We start from the raw sequence: 17,485 nt of genomic DNA on the forward strand, positions 1-17,485 counted from the left end.
TATATGTTTCCCATTGTGGTCGGTCAGGTAATCTGTGGTACAGCACTTGAATAAACAGGCCAACATTCAGTTGTAGTCCTTCTGCAGATTGGCATTACATGGCTGGCGTTGGACTGCAGAGAGGCATGTTGCCTTTATGGCAGTTGGCATTCCCTGGGAAAGTAAATATGCTTGTCAGCTTCTTGAGTCATAGCTGCAGCCCTCTCCTGGAGGTGAGTATTTCTGAATCCTGTCAGTTCTGGGCCTTCCAGGACTAGGACACTTCAGATGTGTTTGTCATTTGGGATGACTTGGTTTCTGTCGCATTGTTCTGCTTAGTTCAGCAGGGCAAAGCAAGTTTTGATGGGTGGGCATTTTCTTTTTCCCATGACAGGGAAGAGCCCTGTGCATTTTCCATCATTTCACATAATTGTGTGCTTTTATTCGTGTAAGTTTTGATAACTGGGTTGGTGTGCTGTTTCAAGATGCTTTTCAACCATTACCTGAACCAAAAAGCAACTAGACAATATAGACAAAAGTGTACATAGAAATTTAGAAAAAAATGTATGCAATAAACAAGCATGTATAGGAAGTCCGCAACGGACAGGTGCAGCTGTATACATTGAAGTGAAATTTAAAAGTAAAGATGAATAGAAGAGAGTCTGCAATTGAAAAAAAAAAAACAAAATAAGTATATACAGAGTATTGTGTTATATATGTGATAAGCCTACTACCATTTAGGTTCCAAGTGGGGAAAAAACAATTGGATTGTTGGATAACTTTAAGGGTATAGACAGTATTCCATTATCTTTGAAACATTATATTATTTGCAAAGAAATTATTTTAAGCTTTTCATAAAGTCTGTAAAATGTGTTTAGACTTGCTCACAACTGTCAGAAAGGAAAGACAAAGGCCCCTCTTATTGCCCTATTTCTTGCTGAGAAGGGTTTCCTCACAATGCAGGAAAGTACTCCATTACAACTTAAAGTCCACTCTTTTGGTAAAGCAACTCCATTTCCGTTTTCTCCCTTACCCTTCGCTGCTTTGCTCCCACACGATATACTCGCTAGAATGTTGTAGGTCACCAAAGCCAGATGAAAGCCTTCCACTTGTCAGCTATGTTCATCTTAATGGCAAAACATTCTCTATTTAAGTAAAAATGGAACCATGTGTTGCCTTAAGTCAGTTTGCATTTGCTCAGTCCCATCTCCGACACTTTTGATAATTTTTGGTTTAGTCATTCATTTAAAAAGGGGCAAGGCTTTTGGCTTCTTTGTCCATTATAACCTTATTAATGGAGGTGTTGCATACTTTTGCCCACCACAAGCTAAGTGGTCTTTCAAAGGGTTTTTCATCATCACATGCTTCAGAAGAACACTTGTTCTCCTTGCAACCTGAGTTTTATGAATAACGGTGTCACTGGACCCTTTTCAAGGGTGAAGTTTTGCTGTTCCAGAAGTTTCTATTCTTGCAAGTAAGCTTTTGATGGCCATAATCTTTGCTTGAAGGATGTGCAAGGTTTCTTACCTGTATGGAACTTTATGCCTTTTAAAAGGCAAGGTTCAGGTGTCTCAAGTCATATCCATGTTTCCTGGTGAAAATCCTGTTAAGATCATCATTAAGCCAGTCTGTTGTATCACTATTTTATTTCCAGGGGCAGAAAGTCATTTCAGATTGTACCAGAAGACAGTGAGTGGATTCAGGAAGACCGAACACTTTCCTTATTCCAGTGAGGGAGGTAGTTTTTAGTGGCTAAACAAAGGCTTTTTTGCTCACCGCATTACATTTTGCCATCTGATGGCTAACCATACATTAGAGTGCTGCTGTCAATGTTTTTTTCAGAGGAATGCCCAATTCCAGCACTTGTAAAGATGGTGCCCATTGCAAACACTAGTATGGCGGACACTTGACTGTGGGTTGACACCTTTACCAAGCTCAACTGTTTGAACTGTGATTACAAGATTGAGGTCTCCTTTGACAGCTTGATGCCATTGTAGTTTAATTTTAATATGTCACTAGGAGTTCTCAAAATAAAACTTCCCCACAGAAAAAATGTAATCTTTAAACTTGAATGAATTGATGCTCCCTGCTAAAACTGCATGTGAAATAACTTCTAGCATTTTTTTTGGTGGGGGGGGTTCACCTTACTTGCTTTACTACTTCATGGGTGCATAACCATGGGGAAAAGAGAAACTCCCCTTTATAAGAGTGAAAAACTGACTCACACAGCTTTGATCTTGCAGTGGAACTGACTTGCAGTAAACCCTTGCAAGAAAGAGCAACTTCAGGGAGATTGCCTTCCACAGTTAACCACTTATCATATGGTAGAGCTTAGTTTGGGTTTTTTCCTGAGTTACCACTGCAGAAAGCCACCATTGTCTACGTATATACTCACTATGTCAGTTGATCTTTCCTTTTCTGAACTCTCTCCATTCAGTGGATCTGAGTGAAGTTTCATTTGTAAGGGAAGATATATTCTTATGTGTTGTGTGTCTGTTTCCTGTCTTGTTGGTTGTGGTCACTCAGTGGGTCTGGGGTCAAACTGAGTAGGACAGGGGCTGGGCACGCTTGTCTTTGAACATGGGGATTAATGTTTAAAATACTACTGAGCTTTGGGTAGCATAAGAGGAAATAAAACAATTGCATACTGCAGAGAGCTCCTTCAGAAATAAACTGATGTTGATTGCATACATGTTTACAAAATAATACAACACCCACAGCTGCTTATCCCTAATCAAGTAAACTGAAGCAGATGCTGCTGATATAAGTAGATTTTATCTTGAAGGAGAAAGAAGCTGAAGTAAGCAAACATTTACTGATTAGGATTTGCTCCACAGTGCAGGACGTCATTTCTGAATGTTTTACAGTCTGTAGTAAACAGATTGGTATTGTTGGAGTAAGCTGGCATGAAGTGGAGGAACATGATGGCTGGTGAAAAGAAAGAAGATAAAGTAAGATGGGATGATATCTGCAACTGAGCTGTTCTTGGGTTAAGGAATAAATGGAGCAGTGAGGTCATAAAAGGAAAGCCATATAGCTGGCTTTGTCAATAGAGTGGTGCTCAGACACACATGGGAAAGTTGATCAAGTATGTCTGTACAGTGACTATTTTTGGTAATGTTTACATTTGTGTGAAAGGATCAGGCTTTACACACACCTTTTCTGTGAGGGATAAAGCTGTTAACACCCCTAGGTGGAGACTTCACCATCCATCCCTTTTACATGTGTAATCACCTCCGAGGTCATGGCATCCTGACAAAACAGGACTATCTCTTACATGACTAGTGTGTTTTTTAACCATGGGTACATATTTTTTCCTATATGGGTGTCCTCCTCCTACAAAAGCTGGATAAAGGAAAATGTGTTGAATGTTATGGAAGGTGCTGTACGAATGGGTAAGATGCATTTGATTTGTGGCATAAATGCTCCTTTAGTTCAAGAAAGTCCTGGCCACTTTTTCTGAAAGCAGTAAATACTTTTCATTGATTTGAGTGATATTTTTTATGTATTGTCTGTGCGGTAAAGACGGAGTTGAATCAGGCCAATGGCTGAGGAATTTAAACTTGATTCTTTCAATGCCTTCATTATGTAACTTAATACTGCTAAAAATGGCGAAGTCTTGCAATCTTGGCTCAACAACAAAGCTTGGGTTTTTGAGACGGTAATGGTCAGTTTTTGTCATGTTAAATTGTAAATGTACAACAGAATCAGAAGATGGAATGATTTTTTATTAAATAGATGCTTATTTTTAAAGTTTTCCAAGTAATACATATTTGTGCAAATGTAAGTCTGCCTTGTAAGCAGAATAGGACACACTGTGGCTGTGTTCTGTTGTGGTTTCTGTGCAGTTAGGGTAGTGCACTCTGGCACTAGCCACATGTCTGCCATTGCCCATAGGAGTGCTTTTCATTCTGTTCTGCATAGCCTGTAATGTCTTTCCTTGATATTTAGTGGAAGAGTGCATTAACAATGGCAGACATTCCCATGCTATAACACGCTGTAATGCCTACACAACTGTCCAAACTGATTTTTACCTTTAAGTAGGATGCATGCACAGTAGTTGGTTTTCATTTAGAGTATAGAGGATTGTGATTGGGTTTCCAGTCATAACTGGCATATTGTGTTAAGACATGTATGCGAGAAATTCACCTAGAGAGAGAAGCTTGACTGATGAATGTTTGCATCCATGCAGAGAATACATATTAAGAGACTGGAGATACAATCATAATTCTTTGTAGGGTGTGGAGCTGTATCTGCTGTATGCATTACATGTTGTTGGGAAAAACAGTGCAAGATTGTGAAGGGTTTTATGGAATTTCAAAAAGCCAGTAAAGCACTTAGTGCTGTCAAACAGCAGCACACCTCTGTTTCTTTGCTTAAGAATTCTGGACATATCCACACATGGATGTACAAAGGGTAAAAATCAGGAACATTTTTTTAGATATTGTTCTTATTCATTTAAGAAGTTAATAGAGCAACAGGTTTTAGTATGAATGTGTTTTTTGAACAATAAGAAATGGGAAACCCTAATGTCTGGCATTATTGAGTATACACCCCAGTGATTTACCAGAAAAAAAAATTTACAAGGAACAAGGCAAAATATGAGATAAACCCAGGGACAGTTGACATGCATAGACAACAGCAGAAATGTAGCCGTTTTATCGCTGGCATTACTTTTTTTTGCCATTCAGCACTATCTTATTACTTAGAGCAAGACTCTGTCGTAACAGCTGTTGAGTGAATTGCCCTACCTGCTTATATAATCTGGTCTCACACTAGGGAATCTCTTAATAATTTGATACCCCCCCCCCAATCTGGTCTCACACTAGGGAATCTCTTAATAATTTGATACCCCCCCCCCCAATTTCTAAGCATAATATAAGCATAATATTGGCTCTCCATGTACTACAAAGAATTTGGAGTAATGTTCAACACTTTTTGGCCATCATATGTTACTTAAAAATAAAGATTGATATCCCTGTGCAGAGCTATTGTATTCTGCTACTTTGATGTCTGCCTTCCATGGGCCTAGTCATAATGTCTTCCCTGAAAAGTAGTAATGTTTTCTGTTGTATATACTACATGTGTTGTCTGTGAGAGGGTATTTAGCTAATGAAACTGAGTAGGGTAGAGTAGATTCATGCCAAGGATTGTAATATAGAAATTCAGTAAAGTTTTGGAAATGGAGATGGGGCAGAAAGCAGAGTAGATATTTTATGAAAATGTGAGTAAATATTCTTTGTTCTTCTAGTAATGGCCTTTCCACCTAGCAGTGCGATTTAACAATGTTGAGCGACTTCTAGCTTGAAGTGTCATCGTATTCACTGCGTCCACACATGCACCAACACCAAGCCCAATCATGAGGCTGTACTAAGAGTATGTATTAAGAATTGTAAAAGTATCTGCAAAGAACTTGTTTCATAGCTCAGATTACTAATGTAGAAAGGGAGACTTCACTTGCAAGTTAAATGAACTATGAAAATAGTTTTTTTTTTTTTTTCAGCCTGACACCATTTTCTAAAATTATATGATTTGCTGGATACTGTCTAAATTTAGTCATTAAAAGCATACATTGTTTCCTGCAGCTAATTGTTGTTGAACCAAAATCCCAAGATTGCAAAACTTTGTGTGAGCTTGTGCGAGGATATAGAAAAGTATTGTATATAGAGTTATAGATGTACATTAAAAACAGATTTTAAATGAAAGTGGCTTACAAAACTGTGTATAAATTGGTATCCCTAGAGAGATGATATTCTAGCAGTCTGTTTTGAAAGCAATTTTTGTCTCACAGCTACTTTACTTCATTAACTATTTAGTATTCTACAAATCTTACTGACTCTTATAAGAACAGTTTTTTGCAGAAGTATTGTACATTACTTATTGTGCAGTATTTTGTAACTTAATTACATCTTCAACTGTCTGTAAAACTACAGGTTTAGCTATTGCACATCGCTTGAAGCCATTTGGTGTGAAAAAGTTTTTATACACAGGACGCCAGCCCCGAGCTTCCGCTGCCTCTGAGATAGAAGCTGAGTTTGGTAAGTAAAGACATTTCCTTCCTGCTTATTTGCGTTACTGTAATAAGATTCAAGAAATAAACGCACAATTATTACAACCAGAGCCAGTTTTGGGCAGCTCTTTCCTTGGAAACGCTGCCAATCATTTGTTCATCTTCGTTACCTAATACAGTGATAAGATCTCTGCTTGACAGTGGTTCAGAACAGACTTTCATTTACTATCTATGTGCAGTTTTGCATGTTTTCCCTGTGTCTGTATTGTTTTTTTTTTTCCTGGTACTGCAGTTTCTTTCCAAAAACACACTGGTTGACTACCATAAAATAGTTGCTTTTGCATTTATACATGTGTGTGTATATGATACATTCACGCATGCATTTATGTGTATACACTTTTGTGTACGCTTGCATGCATATATAAAACATGCATACATCATTGTACAGACAGAAATGTATCAAGTTGATACAATCAGTATATCTGTTTGCAGATCAAAATGTCAAACATGCATTTAATCAACATGTTCATAGCATGGCACTAAATGACATATGCGTAATATTTAAACTACACAAGCAATCGACCTTTTTTTTTTTTTCAAAATGCAATTTTTATTTTCTTGTGCACCGTATACAACCAAGTTGAACAGATAAAAGAAAATGCAAAGATGGTGACATAAAATTTGAGTAAAGTCATGACAATAAATAACATTCACAATCATTGCTAACTCTAAATCTCTGAATACCAACTATTTACAATATCTACATTAGTGCTACTATACTCAGGATCGAAAATAGCAAAAACACATCCTTGCAAGTTAAGTCTGTCAAAGTACTTGAAGTAACAAGAGAAGTTTTGATACGTGACCAATTAGTGAATCTGAGCTATATTCCAAGACAACCATTTAGTGGTGTGTTTAGTAAAGGGTGTATCAATATCCAGGGTCCAAAATGTGGTTAAGTAGAATCTTCCAAAGGTTCTGATGATGATCTTGTTTTTTAGCGTTTATTATAATTAACCTTTGAGAGGATACGTATAATGAAGCCATATTTCTAAACCCATTCCATGAGAGTTTAGTGCGAGCGATCGACTCATGTTATGATTGAATAGTTTTGTGTGTGGGATATTGTGCAGTGTTTGGTTTATGGTTAAGTAGTTTTGTACAGGTGAGTTGTAGGTTTGTGGTGGTCTAGTAGAGTGAATCATTTCAGGTGCAGTTTCTCAGTGTATGCCAGCAGTGATACATTTATTTTGGGAGATATCTCCTTTCATGTTTGTACAAACATGGAGTTGGTTTAATGTATTTGTGAGGTGGGGATTGTTTGCTTACTGTAACTCCCTTGTGCTCAGTTTCTTTTTCTTGCAGTCTGGTAATTGTATTTGGGATTTTGAAGTTCAGCATTTTGGTGTTCAGTACATGCATGTTTGTATACACCTGTGAGTATTACCTTTAGTAGACAATACACACAGATGAATCACACAGTTGGGTGAAAAAAATAAGCAGAAGATTTTGTAGAAATTTTAACTTAGTGGAATTACATTTGGTATAAAACTAGACCAAGTACTTTAATTCTACTACAGATTAAACAAATGCAAAACACATACACACACACACACACACACACACACACACACACACACACACACACACACGCAAAGACAAAGAAAACTATGTGTTTTTGTGAAGGGCAAGCCCCAGTACCCACTGTGTGATCACCTCCTGAACTTATGTATATCATCTCCATTGTTGCAAGAACTCAAGAAAGGGAAAAATCTCCCTAAACAATAATCTTCTTGAGTGTGCTTAAAATTGTACTAGCAGTGAGTTCCCATAGAAAACAGCGATCACAACTCAGTTCACTGACATTGTTTACTGACTGTAACCCTTACAAACTAACAAGAACATCACTAACTTTACAAAGCACAAGGCAAAAATATCAACAACAGTAACAGGCATTAATGTTCAACAGTTTATTGGCCATCGTATGTTGCTTAAAAAATAAGGATTGATATTCCTGTGCAGAGCTATTGAGCTGTCATGTTCTACTACTTTGATTTCTGTCTTCCACTGGCTTAAAGTTATAATGTCTTCTCTGAAAAGTGAAAGTATTATGTTAGTGCTCATTCAGTGTTTTTATATTTGCCGAACCTACCTTCTACAAGCTGACATGCTCCTGTGGTTTATTACAGCTCTTGACTCCACAGAACTGCCTCTTTGTTTTCATTATGGTACCAGTATCCAACATGTCTTTTCCCTAAACTTTCGCCAGTGTTTATTGCCATTGTGAAGCAAGCATAATCGTGTCATCGTTTCTTACATTATCCCTAATCCCATTTTACTACTAAAACGCAAATAGAAATATTTCATTAACAGCCACTACTATGATTTTCAAAGATATCGTGAACCTCTTCAATCTTTATTGAGTAAAATTGTCTTCACTCCCCCAGTTAAATGTGCATGTTTGTGGTAATTAACCACAAAAAAGAGAGACTGTGAAAGTAGCTAAAAAGAAAAGTCTGACCACTATGAAAAGTGAATTCAGGTGAAATACATTCCTCCATAAGCTCTCAGGAGTGGAGGGTACACTTTTCTATGATGCCCTGTGGAAATCGGGATCACAAAACTCTCTCTAAAAATACCCTAGAACAATTGTGTAACATTCTGCGAAACCTAACCAGTTGTTTTCATCTGCACACACACAAAGCCTACTACATTAATTCTTCACGTTTATGAGGTTCCAGGTTGAGTGTTACTGCTGGGAAATCAAAACCTTAACAAACCAAAAGATATCTCTGTGCTGAACCTGCATTAGCTGTCCTATTGTCGCACCACCTCTTTTGGGTACAGATTTCTTTTTACCAGAAAGTAATTTAGTTAAGGAAACAAAAGCAGCAGTGACCTGTGTCAGTCCTTTCACTATGTAAGATATGACTGTGTTTTTAGTAGAACATATGAAGGTTCAGTACCGATGGCTGTAGTTTAAGGTGAAAAAATATAAGCCTGTCCTTCATGCCTTCTAAAAACGAGGAAGACTTTTATACGGGATATTTAGACCCTACTTTGTATCCTGATTCAGACCACAAAGGCACAGGGTTTTATTCATCTTATTCTCTTCTAGAAGGCATAATAGTCTTGAACATTTCTAAGTGTATGAGTGGATACTTTAACTCGCTTATAGAAGGGCCATTTACCCCCAGGTGGACCCCCTATTCCTGGAAAGAGATATGAAAATGCCTAGACTCTTGAAGTCTGAGCTGGATTATTCCTTCATTTTACACTTTTTAGAATATTTTGAATTCTAATGCCAGCTGTCCTGATAATTAAGCTCCATTTCCCAAATAAGCATATAAATTATATTGAGCACCTAGGGTCCTTGGAAGAGACAGTATTCTGTGTCTTCTGCCTTCCATTCTAGGAAATCTATTCCATTAGCTGCACAGCCCTTTGAGAGAAATCCAGGCTGCTAAGCAAGTTTGGACAGGTCTACATATGATGCCATATTTCTGTAAGGACATTACCAGATGTTACCAAAATTCATTTCTGGGACTGGTCCAAGAAAGTCTTAAGAAATTGTTCATTCAAACAGGTCTGTGATGCTGTAAATGCATCTGCCACATCAGCTGTGACACAGGTTGTTGTAAGAAGGCACACCTAGATCAGGACAGAAACATACCCTGAGACTGAGAATCAAATTACTGGAAGCCCCCTGCTGCTATTCAAGATCTGTTGCTTGAACACCCAGCTGATAAAATATTTATTTGGGGAATAAAAAGGGAAAGCCCCTGATACTCCTTAAAGCAAATTAGTGTTTTTTCTCACATTCTCGCAGTAATTATATAACTAGCAAAAAAGACCCTTTAACAGAAAAGCTATACTTCTCTAGCAGCCTCCTAGCAAAGGGTAGACGGGCTCAGTAAAAACAGAAAATATCAGTATGTCATCCATCTTAACTACATAACCTTCCTTTCCCTTCACCAGTTCCTGTGGAAGGAAGTTTCAGTACCACCTGTAAGTCTGCTGGGCAGTACTACAGATAAATGGGTATTACAAATAGTAGCCCAAGGTTATGGAATTGAATTTCATTCAAATCTAGAACACTGTCTCAGTTTGTATACTCCTTCATATCTGATGTCCCAGATTTTGTTGCTAATAGATAAGTACCAAGTTGTAAGCGTATATATGACCAAATAACCATAAATATATACCAAATATACGCTAAAAAGGACCATAGCTCACTACAAATGCTTGCTTTCACAACATTTCTTTTAACAGAAAACAAATAAAAACAAACCCCTGAGGGTTAAAACTATTTTACACACAGGTTAAGAGCTTTCATCTGCTAATTGCAGACTTCATCAGAACAATGAAATGTTTGTTGCTCCCCCCTATATAATACATTTTTAAAAAAGTCAAGATCCAATGGGAATGCTCAGCAATTAACCTTCTCATGAATAAAAGCATAACTTTATGAATATTCATTAATTCTGCTCAGTCAACCTGCACAGTTTTGTATTACACCCTGTTGCCATACAGTTTCTATGTATACCTATAAAACAATTGCATGTGCTTATCTATATCACATTTAAGTATAAAAACAGATTATATAACATATAGATATATTAATTTGTTCTGTGGTAAAAAATATGTATTTCTTTAGAACACAATATTCACTTTTGTATAGTATAAGAACACATTTATACATAAAAAAATGTACAACATATAACAACGCTCATGTGCTATGTTAAAAAATATATACATCTTTAACGCTCAGTACTGCACTTTAGTTATTTGGACATTGTATCCTGACATGTTGCCTTCTTTCTTATTGTACCAGCTTTCTTTTTTATTTTAATAAGTCTGCATGTCCTCCCCACGTTCGAGTGGCATTCGAAAGACATGCGTGAATGGGCATGCCTTCGTTGAAGGTTGGGCGTCGAGCTGGCATCTCTGCACCGTTAAAGTCTACTGCCAATCATTAGCGGACCGGAGTTCCGCTGTGGCGACCCCTAACTGGGAAAAGCCGAAAGACAAACAACAACAACTTATTTCTAACTTTATTCTGTGCGTACATACCCTACTACAACATGTCATTCATATCCTTGCTTCCGAGATTGGTTTAGTGGGAATATAATCATTCATCCCAGGTTCTTTGGTTGCATTTAGCCCGAGTTGCCATTTGACCTCTTTTATTGTTAATTTCACCTTAACATTTCCTCCCCTTAAATCCACCTTTACCTGTTCTAAAATCCTAAACCTAAACACATGGCTTGCATCATATTTAAGTATGTGTCCACACAAAGCATTGTTTTTATAATTTTTCTTTATACAGTAGGTATAATCGTATATCCTGTTCCTCAATTGTCTGTCCGTCTTACCCACATAATAACTTGGACATTCCATACACTTGGCCAAGTATATGACATGTTGGTATAAACAACTCCGTTTCTTAAACCTTACTCTAGTGTGATTGACGTCCCGTAATGTAATTATTTTCTCTTCTGTAATCTCCTAACACTGCTGACACTGCCCACATTTTTTGGGTGTGCCTGTCTCCAGTGTCACCCTTTATTCTGCCTTTCACTCTCTCAAACCTATTCTTTAGGTTAGACCCAATCTTGTAAACATACATAGGCCCTGTACCCACTTTACTGTAAACCAAAAAAAATGTGGGCAGTGTCTTCATATTGAATATTCATAAGGTTATGTTTTATTCATGACAAGGTTAATTGATTGAGCATTCCCACTGGATCTTGACTTTTTTAAAAATGTATTATATGGGGGGAGCAACACACATTTCATTGTTCTGATGAAGTCTGCAGTTAGCTGCTAATAGATAAGTTATTGTTTAAAAAAAAAAAAGACAGTACCATGGGTTCTGTACACATATGAAGAGGGTACGACTTATGTTGCAGATTGTTTCTGATTGCTAAAAAAGACAGCATTATGAGTCAAATATGGATATGTGAAATGTGAACTCGGTGTTATACAAACAAAAACATTCAAAATGTAATTCTCAAAACAGCCCTGCCTTTCATAGAAGGGGTTTCATGTGTCAGACCTGGGCATGTAAGACTCTTACCTGCACATTCCAGGCCTTCTGACAGAATATTGCTCAAATTCTTTATAGATGATCTTGCACTATGTTCAGTTTCTAACTCTAGCTTGAACTGTTTGTAGACTCCAGAGTATTTACAAAATATTTGTTTTATTGTTATTTTTTTTTTTTTGTTTATCTCAGCAGAACATCATTGGCAATGTCTTGGAGCAAGAAATCTGGACAAAGCCAGAAGTAAAAGTAGGACAAAGGCCCAGAAATAGGGACAGTTTTTTAAATATTGCTCTTACAAACTTAGAAAGTTGATAGAGTAACAGGTTTTGCATTAGCATGAATTTTCTGAAGGGCATGAAGTCTGAAACTCAAATGTCTGTCATTATTTTCTAACTTCAGTCTTTAATGATTTGCCAGTAATTTGCCAGAAAAACACAATTTTATGAAAAATGGAACAAAAATATTCTGCGAAAATCTGTACAGTTGAGAGGTATGCTTGCTATTTTCCTGCAAGGATCAATAATTGGTCCTTGCAGGAAAATAGCAAGTGAGAAACATCCATCCAGACCTCAGGAAGCAGAAAGTGGTTAAAACCAAATCTGTAATTCACTGTTCTAGTGACCATTGCTCAGAAATCTGCTGTTACATTTAACTACCTTTTATAACTGTACTTTCTTTACTTCCTTTTTGCTACTTTATCTTGTAACCACATTCCCAGTTGTTTCACTTGATTCATTTCAGGTGTTAATTTACCTTTTGCATTTTATTCATTTGTTAACCTGGTATAAACTTGCTAAGCAAGAGCCTCTTTTCAAGGGCAAGCAGAAGTACTTCCTAGTTACGCACCATGCTCAGTCATGTAGTTTAAAGGTGGTGAGTTAGGGAGAAAACAAACCCAGGACTACAGGGAAAAAACTCGTTAGCAGTACCATAACCTTAACTATCTACTAAACTGCAGAAAATGTTTATTCATGGAGTCCCATAAATGTCTACCCACCATTTTAAATGGTGCAGATTCCCACCTTATAGCCATTTCTTCTTAAACAACTGTATAGCTCTGCCAGCAATCAGCATAAAGTAAAAAGCAGCTATTCCCACATCCTGATTATTCCCACCACCTTATACAAGAGACACTGTAAATATCAGTGCCAGGTTCTGATGTGGATAATTGTCTTTGTGCAAAATGTTTCTGCTTCATAAAAAAAAATATTACGCATTGTATGCTATTAGTGTCATTAGCTTGTATTAACCACATTGAAATAAGAAAAGGTTTAGGAAGTAACTCCATCTTAAGTGTTCCAGATGAGTTGAAATGGTTTGACAACTGACTGCACAGTATGTACCTTTAAGTCTGTTTTCTGCCTCTTTGCTTTGGAGCATAACCTTGGAATCTTGTTTCCCTCTTCTGAAAATAGTCAGATTCTACCAACTTTCCTGGTTAAGACTTGGCTATTCCTTTGGCACAAAGTAACTGGTCCCATGCTGATGACTGTATAATGAACCAAGTGCCAAAGGGCTGGCAGTAAATGGCTGAATGGCTTCAGCTAGCTTTCCTTCTCCTGTAGAGGGAAGAGACTACATAGCTTCACCCATCCCCATGGAGGCTAGAAGGCTGTAATTGAGGCAGAAAAGAGTGAGAGGATGTAGGCAGATACCTATTATGCATATGAACCACCTTGATGTCACAGTATGTGTTGGAAGGGTTTAAAGGAGGTCTAAAGGGGCAGAACCTTAATGACTATTAGGAAGGTACCCTTATCTTTCTCTTTGTGGAGACTGAGGGAGGGGGACACTGAGATGTGGCAAGTGGTAGAATTCAGAAGGCCACTAAAATGTCGAAAAAGTTTGTTACTCTACCATCTTAGGCTTTAACAATACTTTGCTGTCATAGGCTTTCAGAATATTCCACTTGATAAATCACTGATGGGAGGATATCAACAACTGTGGGCAACGCAGAGCAAACTGCTGTTACACTCCATGAAGGTGCTGGAGAGGGTCCTTGATTGGTGAATGTACAGAGTAAGATGGGAACTGAGCAGTTTAGATTCAGTTCAGGATGCAGTACAACCCACCCAATGTTTGCAGTGCGACAGAGAGTTAAGAAGCTAGGCATGAGGAAAGAGCCTGTATTTGGTATTCCTGGATTTGGAGAAAGCTTATGACAAAATCCTAAGAAAGCCAATTTGGGCACCACTATGATGGTTTGAAGTCCCACAAGCACTGGTAGAATCAGTGCAGGCTATGCACAAGGAACAAGTGACACAAGTGCAAACAGTGTTAGGACTCACTGAGGGACAGATCAACAAAGCTGCTGCGTTATGCAGATGATGTAGCATTGCATATGGGAATGGAATGCAAACATAAAGCCATGTGAGATGAAACTAAGTACAGAAAGACAGTTGTCACTGAGGGTATCAGGAGAAGTTGAAAATTAAGATAGAAGGGAAAATACAGGAACAGCATCATCTTCAGGTATCTAGAAGGGATGGTTGAGGAGAAGGGAAATCTGAATGGGGAGGTCAAAGCTAGAATTGGAGGGTCTGCAGCCAACTGGCATAGTGTGTCAGGGTTGTGTGAGGCAGAAGAAATGCCAAAGAAGCTGAAAAGTAAGGTGTATAAAACAATGGTGTAACCATCACGACTGTCTGTGGACAGTGAAGGCAGACCAGATGAGGAAGCTAGAGGTGAAATGCATAAGACAGGTGGCAGAATACACACTGTGAAATAGACAGAAAAAAAGAGGACATCAGACCAGAAGCCAAAGTATCTTTAGTTACAGAGAAGTCACAGAGAACAGATTACAGTGGTTTGTGCACCTGTGCATGAAAACAGAAAACAAACTGATGTAGAAAGTTTGTGAGAGAGAGAAGGCAACACGACCAGATGTTGCCCAGTAAAGAGATGGAGGGATTACATGAAAGGAGACCTGCGACAGTGAGGTACGAATGTCAGAGAAAGGAGAGTGGCATTCAATCTAGAGAGATGGTGACTGCTGACGCAACTTGACCCCATGTAGAAAATGGTGGGAAAACATAAGAAATCACTGATGACAACTAAATGGTGTTACGTACCCCATGTTTTAAAAGCTGTCTTTATTACCTGCTTTTCGTTACTGCCTAATGCATTGTTTACATATATGTATATGTGTGTATATATATATATATGTATATATTTATATATGTACATGCATACATATTGGCACCAAATGACCTATCAAATTAATCCTTACTTAGAATAGCCATCTCTTCTACACAGTCTTAGGATTTGGAAATATGATAAATAAAAACCATTAACAAAACCACATCCATATACAAGCAGAAAGAAAGCATTTGTTATTTTAGCACCGTTGACATTTACTTTTAAGGATTAAGTGAACTAGAACAGCATATTTGATTCAGCTGGGATTATTAACACAAGTAATTGACAAGTGCAGATATGTGTCATAGATCCATTACACTGGAAAGATAAAATTTGCCTGTTAGTGGAGACAGGTAATACAGAGGCAACAGTTGGTAACATATGAGGCAGGGCTCTATTAAGTCATGTGTGTGGATGTGTGTTTGAACAGACATATGTATGCCTTTTATATTTTTGTAAATATAAAATGCAACCAGTAGTATGAGGGATAAGGGAGGGGTTACCAACGTATTATAGGTTATATTTTTTTAGCTGGCAGGTAAATCATCACAGTGCCATTATTTTATTTTTATTTCCTCATCAACAGCTAAATTTTATGTTAAGTAAAATACATAAAACTATTTGTTTTCAAGAAACAGCATTAAATGAACCCACGTTCCTCTGACTTAACTGCCAGGTCCCCCTCCATTTGGCAACACTATAGACAACATTACCACCTGCCACCGGTTGAAAAATTTCTGGATGGATGGAGGGAAGGATCAGCTTATATAGTAAGTTACATGGCAAATTTCAGGTTATTTAGTCTCATATTTTGTCACTTTGCCATACTAAGCCCAAAAACTTTTAAGCAAGTGATTTTGTTAACCCATCCCAGCCTCTGAACATAACTACTAAAATGTGTTTTCTGAAGCAACATTTATTTTTTGGTTTGTCCAGCTGCATTTTTTATTTTATTTATTTTATTTTGCATTTGTTGACTGGGATAGTCTGACTGGATGCATGTCCATTTTCAGCGGAGGCCCGGGGAGAAAAGCTCCAAGGGTAAGCAGATACAGCATTACATAATACCAGCATTACATATTACAAACAGACTATTTACAGAGATTACATAAGTAAGCAAGTTAAACAAGTTCCACAGGTTACAGTTAATCCTGAGCACAAGTCAGGATTAAATTAAATTACACAGTAAACTGGTTAACAGATTTTTTCACATTCTAGAGAGAGTTAGCCAGGCTTGATACATTGACATAGCCAGCATTCCTAATAAAAGAGGTGCAACAAGTAAACATGAAATTAAATATTCAGGCTGATGTTAGGAAACCTCATTGGACTTCAAGCTGCTTGGAAGTCATAATTCCTTTACCAACTTTGCTTAAGGCAGCAATTAATTGATGAGGAGATCCTAGGATTACTACATTGTACCTATTATACAGGACAGTCCATATCTGGCTAGTTGAGTCTTGTGAAAAAAAATGAAAAATGGCATGTCCTGAGATTTTAGTTCAAAAAATACTACCCGTTTCCTGTAATAGTTGCATAAAAGTTTGGCATCTGAAGCACATTACTATGATATGAAACAACATAAAACAACTCACTTTCTCTAAAAATAAAGGCTTAGTCCAAGGCTCCTGGACACCTCAGAAAAGACCTCCATATCACTGTGAGCAGTTGAATACAGTAGTAAGTCCATCTGTGACCCTTCAAGACAGTTTCAGCCCAGCACTTGATACAGATCAGCACAAACAATATGACAGTAATGTGGTATCTCAGCAAGCAAGAGGGAACCAGATCCTTCCAGGTAAATAGATTCTTCAGAGACTGAACATTCAACACAGCCTTCTGCATGTCACCCCTGTAGTGCAGACTGTCTAAGCAGACATGCATCTGGTTCACAAATTATATCTGAAGCCAACAGTTTGTCAGATTTATGGGACTTCCAAATTTGTACTTCCCTGCCAGTCATCTCAGTAATCAGCTGCTATCATTTGACTGTAATAAAGCATAACAAAGCATGGCGGCTGGATGCATTCTCTGTCCCAAGGGACCAGGAGATAAAGTATGCATGTTGTCCTGCAATTGCAACAGTATATCCAAGATGGTCATAGCTTCTCTGATGCAGCTATTGGCTTGCTCACCAATGGTTTCTTTCACTTCATAAGGACCTGTTATGTCAGGAGCAAGAGAAAGTCCTCCACCTATCAGCTTGGCAGGTAGGATTCTAATGTCTACAATGAGCTTTTCTCCCTGCAGGACTTAATCATTATTGATGCTGGAAGGCCTATTACTAGGGAAACCATGCTTTCAGAAAT

The 17,485-nt window shown here is 37.8% G+C and overlaps 1 protein-coding gene across 1 annotated transcript in view; it reads left to right on the forward strand.

The window, feature by feature from the left end:
- Window positions 1–17,485, forward strand: part of LOC122791689 (glyoxylate reductase/hydroxypyruvate reductase-like) — a 348,466-nt gene that overhangs the window by 192,670 nt on the left and 138,311 nt on the right. The window contains exon 6 of the mRNA XM_044059582.1: window positions 5,913–6,017. Within this exon, the coding sequence (XP_043915517.1) occupies window positions 5,913–6,017 (105 nt within the window). The remainder of the gene's footprint in view (window positions 1–5,912; window positions 6,018–17,485) is intronic.

Source organism: Protopterus annectens, chromosome 17.part0 (assembly GCF_019279795.1).
Source record: "Protopterus annectens isolate FY-2018-M chromosome 17.part0, PAN1.0, whole genome shotgun sequence".
Classification (NCBI taxonomy): domain Eukaryota; kingdom Metazoa; phylum Chordata; order Ceratodontiformes; family Protopteridae; genus Protopterus; species Protopterus annectens.